This window comes from Anser anser, assembly GCF_964211835.1.
Source record: "Anser anser genome assembly, chromosome: 3".
Lineage (NCBI taxonomy): Eukaryota > Metazoa > Chordata > Aves > Anseriformes > Anatidae > Anser > Anser anser.
Genome location: NC_139722.1, coordinates 120,264,186 through 120,280,472, shown reverse-complemented (window position 1 = coordinate 120,280,472; position 16,287 = coordinate 120,264,186). Strand labels below are relative to the sequence as shown.

Below are 16,287 nucleotides of genomic sequence, written 5' to 3'. Positions count from 1 at the left end.
GGAGTTCTGTATAGAATTCTGGATAGAGCCCTGCTCTTCACAGTAGGAGTCTGAGCAAGGAGTTCTGCTGCCCTTTGTGGAGTCTAGTGTTAGAAGCTCTGTACAACAGGAGGCTATTTTGTGCTGCAGCACCAATGCTGGAGATGCACACATGCAAGGAAAGAAAATGTAATCCTTGGAAGAAGGGGAGGATTTGCTAGGTGGAGATTTACTTATTTAATTGTGCTGCTGATACAATTTTTGGTGATTAATGGTAAATAAGATCAGTACGCTTAATAAATATTTTACACTTTTGAAATTATTTTGCTCATTAGCTTAGTTATGTTAAATGGATCTTTTAATATTTTATCATGTGACAGTACATATGTTGTCTTACCTATGAATACTGTTCATTTTTATGCTTGCTAGAACTGTTAAAGAAGGCTAATAACTGGAAGATGATAGAACATGCAGCTATTTAAGATTGTCGCTGAATTCAATGGATATTTATAAAATGCATTGAACACAATGTTATTTGGGTTGGCTTCTCTCCCTTACTACTCTGTAGATGCTTTGGCCACTCTGAGGCATTACTGCAGTTTCAGTGGTAATGAGGATCTGACTTCTTAAAATATTTCTGTTGGGTTAGTTTTGGCATGTTGCTAAAATAATACCTAAGGAAATAAGGCAGAGAGAGGAGTTACCAGTTAATGATTGAGCCAAGCCCCGGTGGAATTTCATGGGATAAAATAGAAGCACCACACCCTGATTGTTTCTTTCTATGAAACGTTAGAAGCTTGGTATAACCTGCTGGTTGGAGATTTTTCTAAGGCATATTTGCAGGTGCGTGTTTTGTGTGCGTATTTGTTATTAAAAAAATAAGATGGATCAAGTTCTAGGAAACCCCAGAACAAAGGTCAACTTGGCTTTCCTTCTGAAAAATTCATGTAACCTCTTGGAGTTGTCCAGTGACTTAAAATTAAAGGATGTCTCTGTGTGCGCTTGTGCAGGCCAGGATGTCCCTGCTCAGAAGTGCCTAGATGGGAGTCCAGTCTGACTTGTATTTTATATTCTTAATTTCATCTGCTTTTGCATTCTTTTCCTTCACAGGCTAAGTTGTTTTTTCTCTTGATTGTATTTCTCTTACAACGTAACTGTTAATGCACCAGACCTTTTTGTTTTGGCTGTTTTTTTTTTTTTTAATTCAAAAAGTCTTTGAAAAACCTATTGGCAGAAAGCGTTACTGCCTTAATATCCGTCAGAAAGTGGTTCCTCATGTTGTGCAATGCAGTGTGATACTTGAAAGCTAGCAGCAAGGTTACTTGAACTCTGAACAAACTTTGAGAACATATTCAGTTAATTTTCCTTTCTTGCAGCTGTTGACAAATGTTCTTTATTTGCTTATAGAATGAAAAAGCTCTTAAGAGTTTTTTGAACGAAATGTTAATGCTTATTTTAAAGCTATTGGTTTTGACAAAAGAAATTCATCTTTTATCAAAATTGGAAAGTATGACAATGTGTCACCACTTAAATTTCTCCTGGCAAAATTAGCAAAAACTGGTCATAATAAAAATGAATCACCCCTTCGTTACCCAGTTTCAAGGGAGCCTTTCTTAGCCAAAGGATCTCTTCAGTTCCCATCCAGAATAGCTTTGCTTATCATTTCTTATGATATCAGGAAAAAAAAAAAAAAGCAACAGTCGCTTATTTTTCTTACTTTAAGAGCTGAATGCATTTTTGCTTGCTGCATGAGCAGATGCTTTTGTCTTAAGAGTTTTCTGCTACTGATGAGGAAAGCGGAAAAGCAGCTGCAGTTAATTGAGCAGTCAAAACTTCCAATCACAGCCAACAACAAGCATCTTAAGGTTATGGGATGTTAAAGAACAACAGGATCAGAAAAAGAAAGAAAAGGAGCCGCAAAGCTAGATTTCTACTGTTCAAGGAGCTGCAGCATCTTTAAAGCTTAAAAAGCCTGTTGTCTTTGAAATGCTTCTTGAAAGCTTATTGCAGGTCACATTGTAATTGTGTTTTCCTTAGCAAAAATAGCCAAAACTGCTTCCATCTTGCTTTATTTATTAATTCAACATGTCACTGAAGATAAAGGCTTGAGTAATTTGTTAAAATTTCGAGATGCTTTACACAACTTTTTTTTAGGTTTAGGTTTTTAGATTTTATTACTGTGTTGCCAGGGACATTAGGGACTCCAAGAGTTGTAAGAAGCAGTAATGGATGCTATGTTCTATCAGTGGTTTCCTTTGTTGGACAAATATTCTTTGCCTTTTCAGATATTTGTATTTCTTTTGTGAAGTAGGGGAGTTCTAGAACTGGTTACTTTTTCTGGGAATAATATATGAAAATACTTTATTTTGTTATAAATGATTTAATGTTCCTTAGGTGTGTTCCTTGAACATAAATGGATCACTTTGAGGTTGTCTTTCATAGCTTTTCTTTTGTCTTTCTAGGCGATGATGTAGCTCATGAAATGGAAGATGACAAACCCAGGAAAAGCCAAAAAGATGATGAGGAACAAATTGCCAAGTACAGAGAACTTCTGCGAAGTATCCAAGAAAAAGAGAAAAAGCAAGAGGAAAAGGATATAGAAATGGAAATTAAATGGGTTCCAGGTAGGCTTTAACTTTTTTCTTTTACTGACTTGCGCAGTATGCAGTATTGGCCTGTTTAATGGGGATACAATGTAAGGTGTACGATTTATAGTAGTAGAAACTGACCTTTTTCCCATAAATTGAAATCCAGATGGAACACAATGGAGGAAATAGAAGAAATAATGACTGAACTCGGTTTCTCAGCTGTAAGATTCTTTGTGTAGCTTATTTACTTGCCAGTTTTTCTTGTGCTTGCTTTTTCATTCATCGCTTTATAGATTTTACTTGAATAGAATTCATGTTTGCCATAGAGTCATAAAACATACGTACACTTCTAAAAATGAAACACAGTATGATTTGGAAACATAGCATGAAATTGGAGGAGAGTGGTTTTGAAATCTTGCTTGCGTAATGCAAAAGGTTTGGGGGAACAAAAGGGAGAAGTCTGATCTTCCAGTGAGACAGCTCTGTTGGAAGGAAAGCTACCAGTAAAGCAAGCTTGGGAGATACTTAGTGATGTATAGATAACTTTACCATATAGCATCCCAGCAGACCTCTTTTTGAGGTCTGAAAACTATTATCTGTTCTTTTCCTTTGGAATGAAAACACATTGAGACTGACTTCGGTTTTGTTTATGAGTGTGTTCCTTCCATGAGAAGTAATGAGCCAGTTGAACAAGACACTACATCCAAAAAAGGGACAGTTTTCTCTGTAGCCTTTCCTCCTTCATCCTGGCCCCAAGCTCATTCTGACAGCATGTACCAGCCCTGGAACTTGATAGATTTATTTGCAAGTTAATTTCATTTGCTAAAATGGCAGAGCTGCTCTGGAAAAAAAGGAAGTGAATCTATACTGCTGAGTTAAAGAGTCCAGCATTTGGTGAAGGCTCAGAGGGTTGAATTATGTGGTCCAAAGACTAAAAAGGGTAACATGCCCCTTCTAGGGGCAGCAGTTGTTGTATTGGCGCAGTACATGTAGGACTGCAGTCTATACAAGGACACGATCTGATCTGTTACTGTACATATGAGACCAGAGCCATGCTAGAACTCATCCCCGTCCCAACTGATGTGTTAATTCCATCTCGAAGTGCATATCTGACTTGCACTATTGTTACTTTGAATTCACGTGGGTAACTTGTGTTGAGTATGTATGTTCCCTTTTAACATCTTGTTCTGGTGTGTGCCAACTCACTGAAATCAATTGAACATGTCAGGGCTAGTTCTTGATAAGGCCTGTATTTGTAAGTAAGCATTGGCATTAGAATACTTGTGAGCTTCAGCTGTGCTTATATAATTCCAATAATTTCTGGCCAGTGTTCTCCCAGAACTCTTTAGAGAAAGATATAACGTGCTTTATGGGACAAGTGCTTACTGACACGGCTATGTGGATGTTTTACTTCATCTGTCCACAGTGTGTCAGTATTTGCATTTCTGAAGTTGCTTGGTTATTATCTTTTATTTGATTGTATCACTGAGCATTCAAGGCAGCTGAGTTTTCACACATAGGTAAACTTAAGTTTTTTATTTTTATTTATTTTTTAAGCAACCTAAGATGGTGACAAAGTTAGGGATCTAGAGCAAACCATCCATTGTAGGAAATGAAAATAGACTGAAGGAAACTTAGTGGCACAGAAAGAGCAACAAGTTTGCTGAAGGGCGTAGCTTCATAAACTGCACCTTGAATGTTACAAGAAAATTTATATTGATGTTTGGGAACGATAGTACAGATGGAATCAAATTCCCCAATAGAGTGGCTCCCGTGTTTCTTTTTTAGTGAACTGGACTTCAGAAAATTGACTTTGTTCTGTACCTCATGTAGTCCAACTCCTTCATTACTGCACCTTGTGGAGCTCCTAGGACTATTTCTATACTCTCCTCTCCCTAGAATAAGGGATGGAAAGGAGCAGTGGTAGCACTCAACATTCCTCATCCTTCCTGCCATTCTGTCAGGCCACATGCTTTGTAAAATCAAACCAACCAAACAGCAAAGATGCACCCTGGTAAATATGGCCTTGTCTAGAGTCAGTAGGATGCCTGGGTGCTGTTATAGATGGGTTTGTATCATGATGGGTTAAGCACGCATGTGTGCACAATGAAGCTTATGAATTAGTAATTCATAGTGTTTGATGACAGTTTTGCAACTTTGATTTTACAGCATGTGTTAGCTTTTTCTTCATTTCTTACTCTTTCTAGAGTATTTTCCAAGATCAGAGGTTCTGGATATCGTGAAAGCGTTCACTTGCCTTTTTTAGTGAAACTCTGAAAACTATGGGTAAAACTGATGGTGCTGGCTGTATTCTAAGGGCTAGTAGCTAGTAATGGTATTGACTGACCTCGTGGAGGTTAGTAGTTTATTTCTTTATTTCATAGTACAAGAGCATTCAGGCTTTGGAAACCTGAATTCAGTTTGTGATATTGGTACTCAGCTCCCTTGCCTACCAACTCTTGAGTCTGTCAGACTGCTTTTAAAATCCTATTCGTGTCCTACCTCCCTTTTTTTATTTTTCATCAAGTGGATGGCTTCTTTCTGAAATAAGTGTTAAAAGCAAAGAAGAGCGTCTTAACTTTGTTTACAGGTCTAATATGTGGCAACGTGTAGCCTTTGTAGACTTCAGACAGCATTTGGAGAGAAGGTCCTGCACACCTGAAGGGGGGCGGCTCTGAGAGTGAAATGCAGTCGCTGCATGCTGAACAGTAGTTTGTTGCTCTGGCAAATATGCACAATTGAGGCTATGATTTCTTATGGGAGAGAAGTATGTCAGTTATTACCCTTTCCTTGAACAAATGTGCATATTTAAATTCTCAAAGAATTAATTATGTTCCATTTGGAGTATTTTGGGAATTTAAAAATAGTTTGTTATCATCTCTTAAGACTCCTTAAGTCTTTTAGAACCAACTTTTGTCTTGAAATGCTTTTATTATCAAACTCCTGCCTCAATCTGATGGACTTACTGCAAGGTCATTTTCCTGTCCAAATATTTAATATAGAGAGAGCTACAACAGTTAAATCTAGGACTTTTTTCAATTGAAAGGCAGATCTGAATTAATTTAAAAATTTGAGTTTTGGCACAAATATTTACACATGGTTATAGAAAGCATACTTTGTGAATGATTCAGTTATTCTTGAATCATAATAGTTTTAATAAACCACAGCGCCAGCAAAAACAAATTAGATGTAGTTCCAACTTTCTTTGGTCTGTTTCTTTTAGGCACAAAATCAATGTTATATTTAAGCATCCATCTGTTTTCTTAATCATAGCTGATTTGAGCAACAATTACTATGCATTCTTATCCAGCTCCCAAAACTCTCCTTAGAAGGTGAAGAGGGAAAAGACCACAATCACTGTTCTTGATGATATTCAGCCAGTTTCTCATACAGCTTTTTTATTGGACTTAAGCTCTTCCTTTGGGAAGAATGAGATGTAAATATTTAGCTGAGCTTAAAGGAAACTTTGAAATTCGTTTTCATCAGAAGTAGACCAGCAGGCAGTCAGATCCCTGTAAAGTGCATAGTGGACCCCAACTGTATGTTGTTACAGATTATGTGGGGCAAGAAAATGACAGAACTGAATCAAAATTTGTCTCAATCTAGATCGCTGCTTCAGCTAGAGGAAACAATAAGCAGTCCTACCACATGCAGCACAAAGAAGCGTGCACTCAGTGCTGTGGTTCTTCACACTTGACACTTTAGCATCTAAGGGGTTTTTGGTGTGTTTTTTTTTTTTTAAGGGAGTTGTTCTGTGTTAGGAAAACTGTCTCGACTCAAGTTGTGTGATATTTGTGGCAAACAAATTGTGATGTTATCAGAATATTTCTGCTGGCCATTCCTTTGATCTAACTGCAACAAGGTGTGTGTATCTGTTCTGTTATTTTTTTTGGGGGGGGGGGGGGGCGGGTAGGTAAGGTATTACACGTAAGATGAATTTACTCATTTAGATTTACTGAGAAGCATCTCTCTAGCTTTTAATAACTGTGACAATTGCAAGCAGTTAAATTGCCTAAAGTTTTTCAGCTGTTTAGAGAAGCAAAATTTCTGTCTCGGCCTTCTTCCCTCAGTGTTCAGCAGTGTGAGAAGCAATACTTTAGCTGGTAATGTGGTATGGTGTCTCACACTTCTAATCCCCTAGTTCAAGTATGATTTAGTTGCATGCTAATATATATTACCTTTACACCTTCTTTTCATGGCCCTTATTTGTAAAGATTAAATATGACTAGTGATTCAGTTATCTAAAAATAGAAAGGGTGAGGAGCAGATACGAATTAATTTAACTTGTTCTATGGCCAGTTAATAAGTCTACCTAAAGCAGATGATTTCTTTCCAGTTCTGCAATCAAAAGTCTTTTGACCACTTAAATACACTCTTATTCTCGGGAAGCGGTCTGGACAGTAGTTTGTAAGCCATTCTGATCTGTGGAGAAACTCTTAAGGCCTTTCATGAGATTGCCAAATACCACAAGAAAGGGTTGTATTTTCTTCCAAGTCCTTCTGTGCCAGATGGATCAAATGATGCCATGTTCTAGGCAAATAAATCAGAAATCTTGTAACCTCCTCTGAGATTTTTTTTAACCCCTGCCCCCCCCTTTCTGGAGATGTGATACGTTTCTTAATCCAGTCTTTAGAGAGAATCTGCAAGGTTGCTACCTGACCAGTAACTTTTTTTTTTCTCCAAAACCTACTGAAAAATAATCCCAAGTAATAGTAGTTCAGTTTCTAGGAAACATATGACTGCCGTTTCCTAGACTTCAGAGACAAAAACACGTATTGTTGGAAGTAACTAAATTACAGCCCTGGTTTTATGAGGGTTTCTTAGTGGCACATTTTTGGTGAACCTGTACAGCACACTTTCCTTTACTTTTTTGTGGCTTTGTATTTGTTTGCTGGTTTAGTAACCAGTTTCTGTGGCGGCACTGGCTTGCCACTTACTGTTAATTCTGGCTTCTTTCTAGCATATTAGAAGGCTGTTTTACGTGGTGTTTCTTTCTTCCTTCTTTTCTTCCTATAAAGCATGGTTTAATACATTTTTAGACCTTGTCCACACTTCATGTTTCAGACATGCTGTAACTAGCTTTCTAGCCTTGGAATTATTTTTGGAGAGCAGGCAAGTGCAAGAAGAGAAATTAGTGTTTGCAGTTTGTTGGAAAAATGTTGTGCCTGCTTTTCTAGGGACAGGTAGGGCTGTCCATGAAGGCTGCTCGTTAATTTTTTTTTGCCATTATGCCATCTGTTTTCAGTTCCTTCTTACTGAGAAGAGCTGGAAGGGTTGATGAGGAGCAGACAAGGGTCAAATGAGAAACCTGGGAGCTGGGAGAAAATACAGTCTAGGACACCTGGAGAGGTCCATATATGATTTGAGCGATAAAGCTAGTATGAGAAATGGAGCTATGTATGGAGCTAGTATGGAGAAATGGCTAGTATGAGAAATGGAGCACTACATGCTCCGAGATCTAACAGTCATGTCCAAAAGGAGGATGTTAATTACAGAACATCGGACTCTTTTGTTAGAGAAGGCTTTTCTTAAAAAAAATAAATAAAAAAAAAATGCGTGTAGTGAATGAATGAAGGACTTGCAAGTAGGAGCAAATCCTTCATTGCTCGGGCTACTGCCTCCTTTCACAGAAGTGGATTCTGCCTTTTTGCCACTGAATTCTGCTCTAGTGTGTTGCAAGGCAAGTTGTTTAATCTCTTTCCATCATGAGGTTTTCTTTTTGTGGGTGCCCATCAAAGTCAGTGTTTATCCTGACTGTAAAGGCAGCTGTAAAATGGGGACACTGTGGCTAGTGGATTCCTTTTTTAGGGTGACGTTTTTGCACTATTGAATACTGTGATGATGGACATTGTAGAAGGCTCCATTCTGTTTCTAGAGTAGAGTTCAATTCTTTTTGGTAATTTGACCATACGCTAGTATGTTCAGTAACATAGCTATAAGTTGTACAGTGACAAAATATTGAGGAGTGGCATGTTAATTACCTGTATATCAAAAAGGGGTAAGATTGGGCAAAGGTAAAATGTGATCACGTGATGAGAAGCTTTATCAATGCATATTGACAAGAGAGCTGAATTAAAGTTTAGGACGTAATTGTGCAAATTCAGGTGCTCAGCCTCGACACAATGACAGCTGGTATTGTTTCATTTGAGTTATTACAGCTTGAAATGGTAGCCGGTGATAACACAGAACATTCTTTTAAATGTTTTTCTGTTGTTTCAAGACTGATCTCTTTCAAGCAGTCTATAATCTTTTAAATTAAGTCCCTTAATCTCTTTTCAATGTTAGCTTATTTTTTTAAAAAACATTGGTAATTTACCCTAAGCATTGAATCTGAATCTAGCTTCCCTGTCGTACAGGAGGTTTACTATTTCTTAATTTAGGATAGCTTTTGTCATTAAAGCAGACTGGTACTATGTAGCTTTAAAAAGAGTTTTGTGAAATAAAACTTATACCTGTTAACAGGAAAACAGACTTCTTAGTTAAGAGCTATTAGGTAGATTGTGCAATGTATGCATAATACTTGATCAGGATTTCATAATATTACTTATTTCTGCTTTTGTGGATTAGAAAACATTTTGTTCTCTGTGAATTTACATACAAGAGACAATGCCGTGTTTTTTGTTTTTATTTTTCGTATTTAACAAGGTGCAATTTTCTATTTGAAGTATCTTGGGCAAAATAAAAAGTAGGAAACAGCAATCCAAGTTGAGAAAGATCTTCCTTTTCTGTATCACTTAAACAACTGAAAAATCCTAACCTTTGCAATGCTCAAATATGCTTCCCTCTTCTCCTTTGTTACTTGGAATTAAACCCAAGATACAGGTTTTCATATTTGTTCTGTTATCCTGAGGGGTACAACAGAATTAAGAACTAGATTACTTGAAAACATCTTGCCTCGTATGACTTAGTACATATCAACTTGTGGTATTAGTACATAATGCAAGAAATTACTTGTTTTATGTCAGTGGGGCATACTGATATAGCAACAACCATCAAATATTTCTGGGTGAAACAGGAAACAGAGAGCACCAGCTACAGGTTCAAGCCAGCTGTGATATGGCCGTATAGTGATTTAACATTTCAGAATCTTTGTCAACTCAATCTTTGTTTTCCCATGGACAAAAAGTGGGAATGACTGGACTGGATTCGAAGTGTTTTTGTGAAGCTTAACTAATAATAGTAAGGTACATTAAATTTAAGGGTGCTGTGTTATTACTGCATTATTATGTTACTCTCAGCATTAAAGTGGTAGACTTTGTAGACTATGCAGTCTACTGTCTGGACAGGTGACATTTTTGAGGAACAGTAAAGATGTTGGGAATAAAATATTGCATACGCAACCTCTTCATCTCACTCCTGTATGAATTGTTACTGGATAAATGTTTTATTTGGAAAAACACAACCTGTAAACTGATCATATTTACCGAGATGTTGCTCCAAGCGATACTTATAATGTTCTCATGGACTTGTGGAAGAAAAACTAGGTTTTTCCTTTGCAAAAGAAAAGCAGTTGATTTTTAAAAAAAAAAAAGTTCAAATTGATCCCATTTCTTTAACTTCCTTTTTTTTTTTTTTTACTAGGCCTCAAAGAAAATGCTGAAGAAATGGTCAAAAATAGGTTGGAAGGAAAGGATAACCTAACTCCATGGCAAAAATACCTAGAGAAGAAGAAAGAAAAAAGAAACCTTAAAAAGAAGAGAAAGGTAATGTCTTGTCTGAGTTGCAGAAGGAGTTACTCTTTCCTTTTCTCAAGTTGCTGTTCTAGTTTTAGTTAAGGGGGGGGGGGTTGTTTTATGGCAGGAGTGCAGTATTGTTTTATGGCTCAAATGTGCACTGGTTGCTCATTCAGAAAGCCTTAATGCTAATCAGATCTACAGAGCTAAAGGATGTTCAGAGTAATACTGATCATATATAATGCTCTTACAAAAAAAAAAAAGTCATTTATCTGTTTGTTTTTGAAGTCGTGCATCTTCCGAATGTATTAGGAAGGGTCTTTTTGCTATGGTATGCTTTTGGTGCAAAGTTGGAATGCATGATAGCTGTAGTTTTGAACCTTACAGACCTAGAATAATACAGACTCTTGTCAGAGCTGTAGCAGCGAAGAACTAATAGCTATGAAGAATCATTCAACTTTTGAACTACAAAAGCAAATTTAGTAAATATTTTTGTGTATGAATAGCAAAGTTGTCTTATAAAAATGCAAAAATTGCTGTTGATTCATCTTCCCACACACAGAAGGTAATTGTGAAGTAACTGACTCCTGTGGCAGAGACGTGCAGGAATAGGCAGATAAATGAAACGTTTGCTTGTATACTAGGAAAAAAAGCATGCAGTATATAGAATCTAGCTTCTGTGTAATCTGAATTACTCTGAATACGGTTCATGTTGCAGAATAATGTTTGTAAGTGTAATCCATAACTAGAGGTACCTTGTCCATTCTAGTTCAGTTTTAACTGGCATTTCATGAATAACTTCTTCAATCTTACAGAAGATAAGTGCTCTGAATTAAGTTGCACTGTTAGGTAGTAGAGCAACTTTTGGTAATGTAATACTCTCTTGTTTGGCCTGATAAATTAGGTGGTGAGGTGTATCACTGAATTCTTCCAGTAATAGAAAGTGCTCTTCTAAATCCAAATTTGTCCCTTTCGATTTTTCGAAGCATAAAGTGAAGCCCCTTACTCTAGCTTTTCCCCAAGGCAGAGTTTTTGTGGAGCATAAGGATGCAACAATGCCTTGATGCCACGTCAGATGCATGTATGTTTTTTTTTTTTTTTTTTTTTGCATGCTATATTCTGTCAGAATCGGTGTCCGGCAAAGAGCATGTGAATAGAGCAAGTAATGGAATTACACTTTCCTAGAGTACCATCGTGGTTTTTGATTCTATGACTTCCTGGGTAGGAGGAGTTTTCACTTGAAGAACGTGACGAGTTGTTTTTTTTTAATAGCACTTGTGAAGTAGTGAAGAACAGAACAGTATGATGCTTGAGGTAGTAAGGATTTAATTTTTTCTTGGTAGGAATTAAGAGCAATCAGGTTAACAACTATGTACCCAGAACTACAGGCTATGCATGTATTTGTTGGTATGATTAGCTACTACATTACAATCTGTGGGTAAGCTCAAAGAGTTCCTTGGAAAACGGAAGTTGCCCTTTTTTAGGTAAATAAAAGAAAGCTTGCAATCTATAATACAGATTTTAAATTGATTGTTCTTAACTAGCGATTTCTAGTGGGTTCTAGTTTCATGATGGTTTAGCATGCAATACTTTGGTTTTCACGTTCATAGTTTCTGACAGAAGGAACATTTAATTCCAGTGAAACTTGTAGTTTGTATGCTAATTGAAATAATGTTTCTGCTTTGTTACAGGCTACTGCTGAGAAAGAATTGAGTGAAGATGAAATTCCATCTGATGTTGATCTCAATGATCCATATTTTGCTGAAGAACTTGGAAAAACAGGTGAGTCAAGACACGTAACTTCTTTTCTGGGATAAGTGTGCTCTTTCTTTAAATAACGAGCTTTAGAAACAAAGGCTAGTCTAAATGCAGAGATGGCATGTTCAGAATGGAAAAAAGTAGGTGTCATTTGCCTATAATTGCAGGCAGGATTCGTGATAAAATGATGCATACTGTAATATATGTAATGGAAATGCGAAATTTCACCCAGTTATAATCAGAGACTGTTACTTAGCCAATTACTGGGGATGGCTGTTGAGAACAAGCGAACCATCTACTCCCCTAAAAATTCTAGAGGAAAAAAACTTGGTTGCCTTGGAAGCGTTTTCCAGACAGATTATATGGTCCCTTTGATGGTTGGGTTAGTTATGTAAATGACAGAAACATTTGACATGTTAAAAAAATAAAAGTCTGTCTTTCATAAGAAAGTAATTTTGTTTTCTCTCAGTCTGATGTATGTTTTTACTTGTGTACTCTGGCTGCTTAGAAAACCAATTGCTGAAATAATAAACTGGACACATACATGATTTTTTATTTGTGGACAGCTTAAAGAGTTATCTACACTATGAAAATATATTAATTATTTCTCTGAAAATAAGTCTTTAATATATGTAGCCTTTCTTAATAGAAAATGGAGAACTGTTCAGGCTTTCAGAATTGTAATGATCTAATGCTAAATAGGTAGCAGAATTCCCATGTGTGTTTTAGTCTAGGAATTTTTTTTAGCATTATTATATGGGCACAAGGACAATAGTAAGATATTTTGAAGTGTAGTATTTTGGGAATTAACTTGTCCAGTTCAGATTTTTGGGATACTGCTTTCACAAGTTTTTGGTCTGGTGTTTAAGTTAGCTCTTGCTGTGACGACAAATTTATTCCAAGGATGACTTTGGTGGCTAAAATTTTAAGTTGAGGGTAATCAAGAAGTGCAAGTTGAAGGCTCTGGGGAGCCAAAGCCTAGGACTGATTCATACGATTGCATATTAAGAGGGTTGAGGGGATGAGGTATTAGCAACAGATTTACAAATACCACAACTCAGAAGTAAACTACTTCTAATTTGACACCAAACACCATAGGCTTATGCCCTGATGGTTAGAAGTTTGTGTTAGGAGAAAGTAAATAAAGTCCAGCTTTTGTTTTTGAATTTCTTAATGTGTTTATATGAATGTCTTAGTAGTCTGAAGTACAAAACAGTGAGTTGTATTTATGTTTCACAGAAAGTATTAGCTTAATTTAAGGAAGGTGTAATGCAGTGCTGTTTTCTGCCAGACTTCTGTGATGAGTTGTGTGTAGGCTAGGTTTCAGAACTTGTTGGAAAGATGCCATTTCTTCCAACATCTTTTTAAAATTTTTCTAATAGCAAGAGTATGTGGATGTTCTCATACAACACTGAAACATCAAATATTGGTATGCAAGATCTCTGAACATGTTTTTCTGCATTATGTAAGAAGTTCTTCGTGTTGTGGAGGGACTCAGCAGAGAATGATTGTCTCTGATGATTAAAACTTCTCATCCATAATAGGGAGAATAGATTTTACTCTGCATGGAGCCTTTGGGGATATCAAAACAGACATAAAGGTTATGCAAGTGAAACTTATGTCTGCAAGATTATTGATAATCTACTGGGGGGAAAAACAATGTGGCTAACCCTGGAGAAGTTTTAAAGGGAGAATACAGTGGTTGACTACAAGCCAACTGACATTTTAGTTATTGTTATACACCCCAACTTTGTCAGGCTTTACCCAAGTTCCCTAAGAAAGGTCTCTGTCTCACAGCTGGGGTTCTCTTTAAGCACAGCTTGCTTACCTGGTTGGGGAAAATGAGTTAAAATCTTCTCTGGACTAGGCTTTATCTGTGACAGTTTCATATCTAGGGTACAGGCAGTATTAAGTTGAATGATCGTAACTTTTCATAAGCCTTCCACAATTCCCCTGAAAGATGGAAATTGCTCCCTTAAACTGCCTGTCATATGATATTAAATTATACTGGAAAAGTATATTACACAATATATTTACAGACTCAGGTGGACCAGAGCAAAACTGAAGATACAATAGTGCTGTTAGTGCTTTGCAGTGGTATATATGCTCCCATAGTGGTTTGACTTCTTGATTGTAATGTGCAAGGGTTTTGCATAAGTTCATTTTTGATGAGGTGGGGTAGTTTAAGGGAAGCAAGACTGTAAGGAGGTATTAGACACAGAGCCTCAGTTTTTCATATTCTGTTTAAGCACCAGTGCTATGAAAAGGAAAACTGGAAGTTATGTAAAGTCTACTCAAGTGTGTGTTTGTCAGATTTGTCTTAGTTCTGTGAAGTACTGTAGCTATATGAGCCTCGATGTTTGTTTGTATTTCAGAAGCTTGATTCTGTTTGGTATTGTCAAGGGAAAGAAAAAGCACTTATCACTTTTGATTTATATGAATGCATGTATTGCTGGAAAAAAGTGTTGTAAATCTTTCATTTGGCTTGGCCAATTTCAGTCTTTGTCTGTTTTTGTGGGCTCACCTGAAACTAAATGTTGTTATTTTTCTTGTTTCAGCCTTGTTTCAGGGAAGTGAATAGCTGAACGGTGTAATTGCTTATTAACGTGGTAGTTTCCAACTCAGGATATTGTGTGATGTATGTGCAAAAGAAGATGGGTATGTGGGTAGATGGACTATGTCAGGACTATGTTAAACAGAAAGAAAATGGCACTTCTGTGAATTACGAAACCAAACTGATTTCACTGCGATGCAATAGTTTTAGTGCTGAGAGAGATTTCAACTTTAGCTGCAAAAGATCACAGCAAGAAATTAATGGATTTTAGTTTTATTTTTATTCTACCTCCTTTCTCTATGCAAAAAAGCTTAGTTTGATACTGTCTCCTGATTTCACCCCAATCTACAGCAACATGAGTCTTTGAAGACTGAAGCATAAGCTGTCTTTGCTTTAGTGGTTCTTCACACAGTAAAAGATGCGGGAAGATATTATGAGGGCACTTCTTAGAGGTGTAGGAAGAAAGGCTATAAGAGGCTTAGATTTAACTTCCAGAATAATTGTCATCAGTTTGCATATCTGGTGCTCTGTTTACTTTGCTCTAGTTTAGTCAGTTCTGGAAAGACAGAGAAGACTTCCAAGTTGTTGAAACCTTACATAAGACAGGTATTTCTTCCCTTCATACATTAAAATAAATTGTTTAAATTAGGTAACAATATTATATCTGAATCTGATTTTCCTGCACACTTTTTGGAACTGCTAGAACAACAGTTCAGCTTGTGAGCTGATGACACTGTGCATCTGGATAGTTAATTTTTTCTGGTGGTAGTAGTTTCTTCTAGAAATCCATTTCAAGCTTGGAATCTGTTTAGAAATAGTCAAGAGAGTAGTCAAGGGAGGAAAAAATGTTCTTCAAGAAATGCATCCTGTTCCAGAGTATACTTAGTGATATAACTTGACATTTTTCTGGCATGATTATATTTTTAGTCTGACTACAAATCTGGCTTAACAAAATGGAGCCAAAATCTTCCTTAAGAGTACCCCCAGTGGACTGTAATAAATTGCCTGGGAATGAAATTCCAAGCTCAAAGGTCAGAGTACGTGTTTCAGGTCAAAACCTTATTTTCCTGCTCCTTCTTGGTCCAGTTCTACGGGTGTTCCAAGGAGAATACATTGAATTTCATAGGATTCATGAAAACAGACCTGTTCATAAAAGTTATGTTTGACTCACGCTTTATGCTGTTACTACTCATTTTGTCTCTAATTAGCACTATGCATCTAACATTAAGTATAAGAATAAGAAAGCTTTATCTGAAGAATATTCAGTCTGAACAGTCAATCATATTTTTATCCCCATGGATGAAAATAGGTCTTTTTTACCTTAATGCCTAACGGCAAGATAGGGTGTTTTAGGCTTACAAGTAAATTCTAAAAATGTGGTTTTTGTTTGACTGATATTTTATCTTACTCAGCTGGCAGGCTTGTGTTCTGGATACAGAGAGGAGGTGCACATTTGCTTTTTATTCTAAAGTATTTGCTACGTTCTCTAAGCAGAAAGAATGAACAATTTGAGAACTGTAGTACATTTCAGTAAGACTTAGGAGTCTAAAATAATTTCTATTTAAAATACTGTGGGAGTGGAGTTGCCATACTTGCCTGCACTGTTGTGATACCTCTCTACCGCTCTATAAAAAATACAGTAGAATCTATTTGAATATTGTTTCCTCCTTGAATTATGCAAATATTCTGTAGATTTTTATTGCTTTAAGTCTAGCTAATTTTTCATCAGTTTTCG

General features: G+C 36.6%; 1 protein-coding gene across 1 annotated transcript in view; it reads left to right on the top strand.

Moving 5' to 3' along the window:
- Positions 1–16,287, top strand: part of ESF1 (ESF1 nucleolar pre-rRNA processing protein homolog) — a 30,959-nt gene that overhangs the window by 12,009 nt on the left and 2,663 nt on the right. The window contains exons 9-11 of the mRNA XM_083830517.1: positions 2,442–2,603; positions 10,149–10,270; positions 11,932–12,022. Coding sequence (XP_083686643.1) covers positions 2,442–2,603; positions 10,149–10,270; positions 11,932–12,022 — 375 coding nt within the window. The remainder of the gene's footprint in view (positions 1–2,441; positions 2,604–10,148; positions 10,271–11,931; positions 12,023–16,287) is intronic.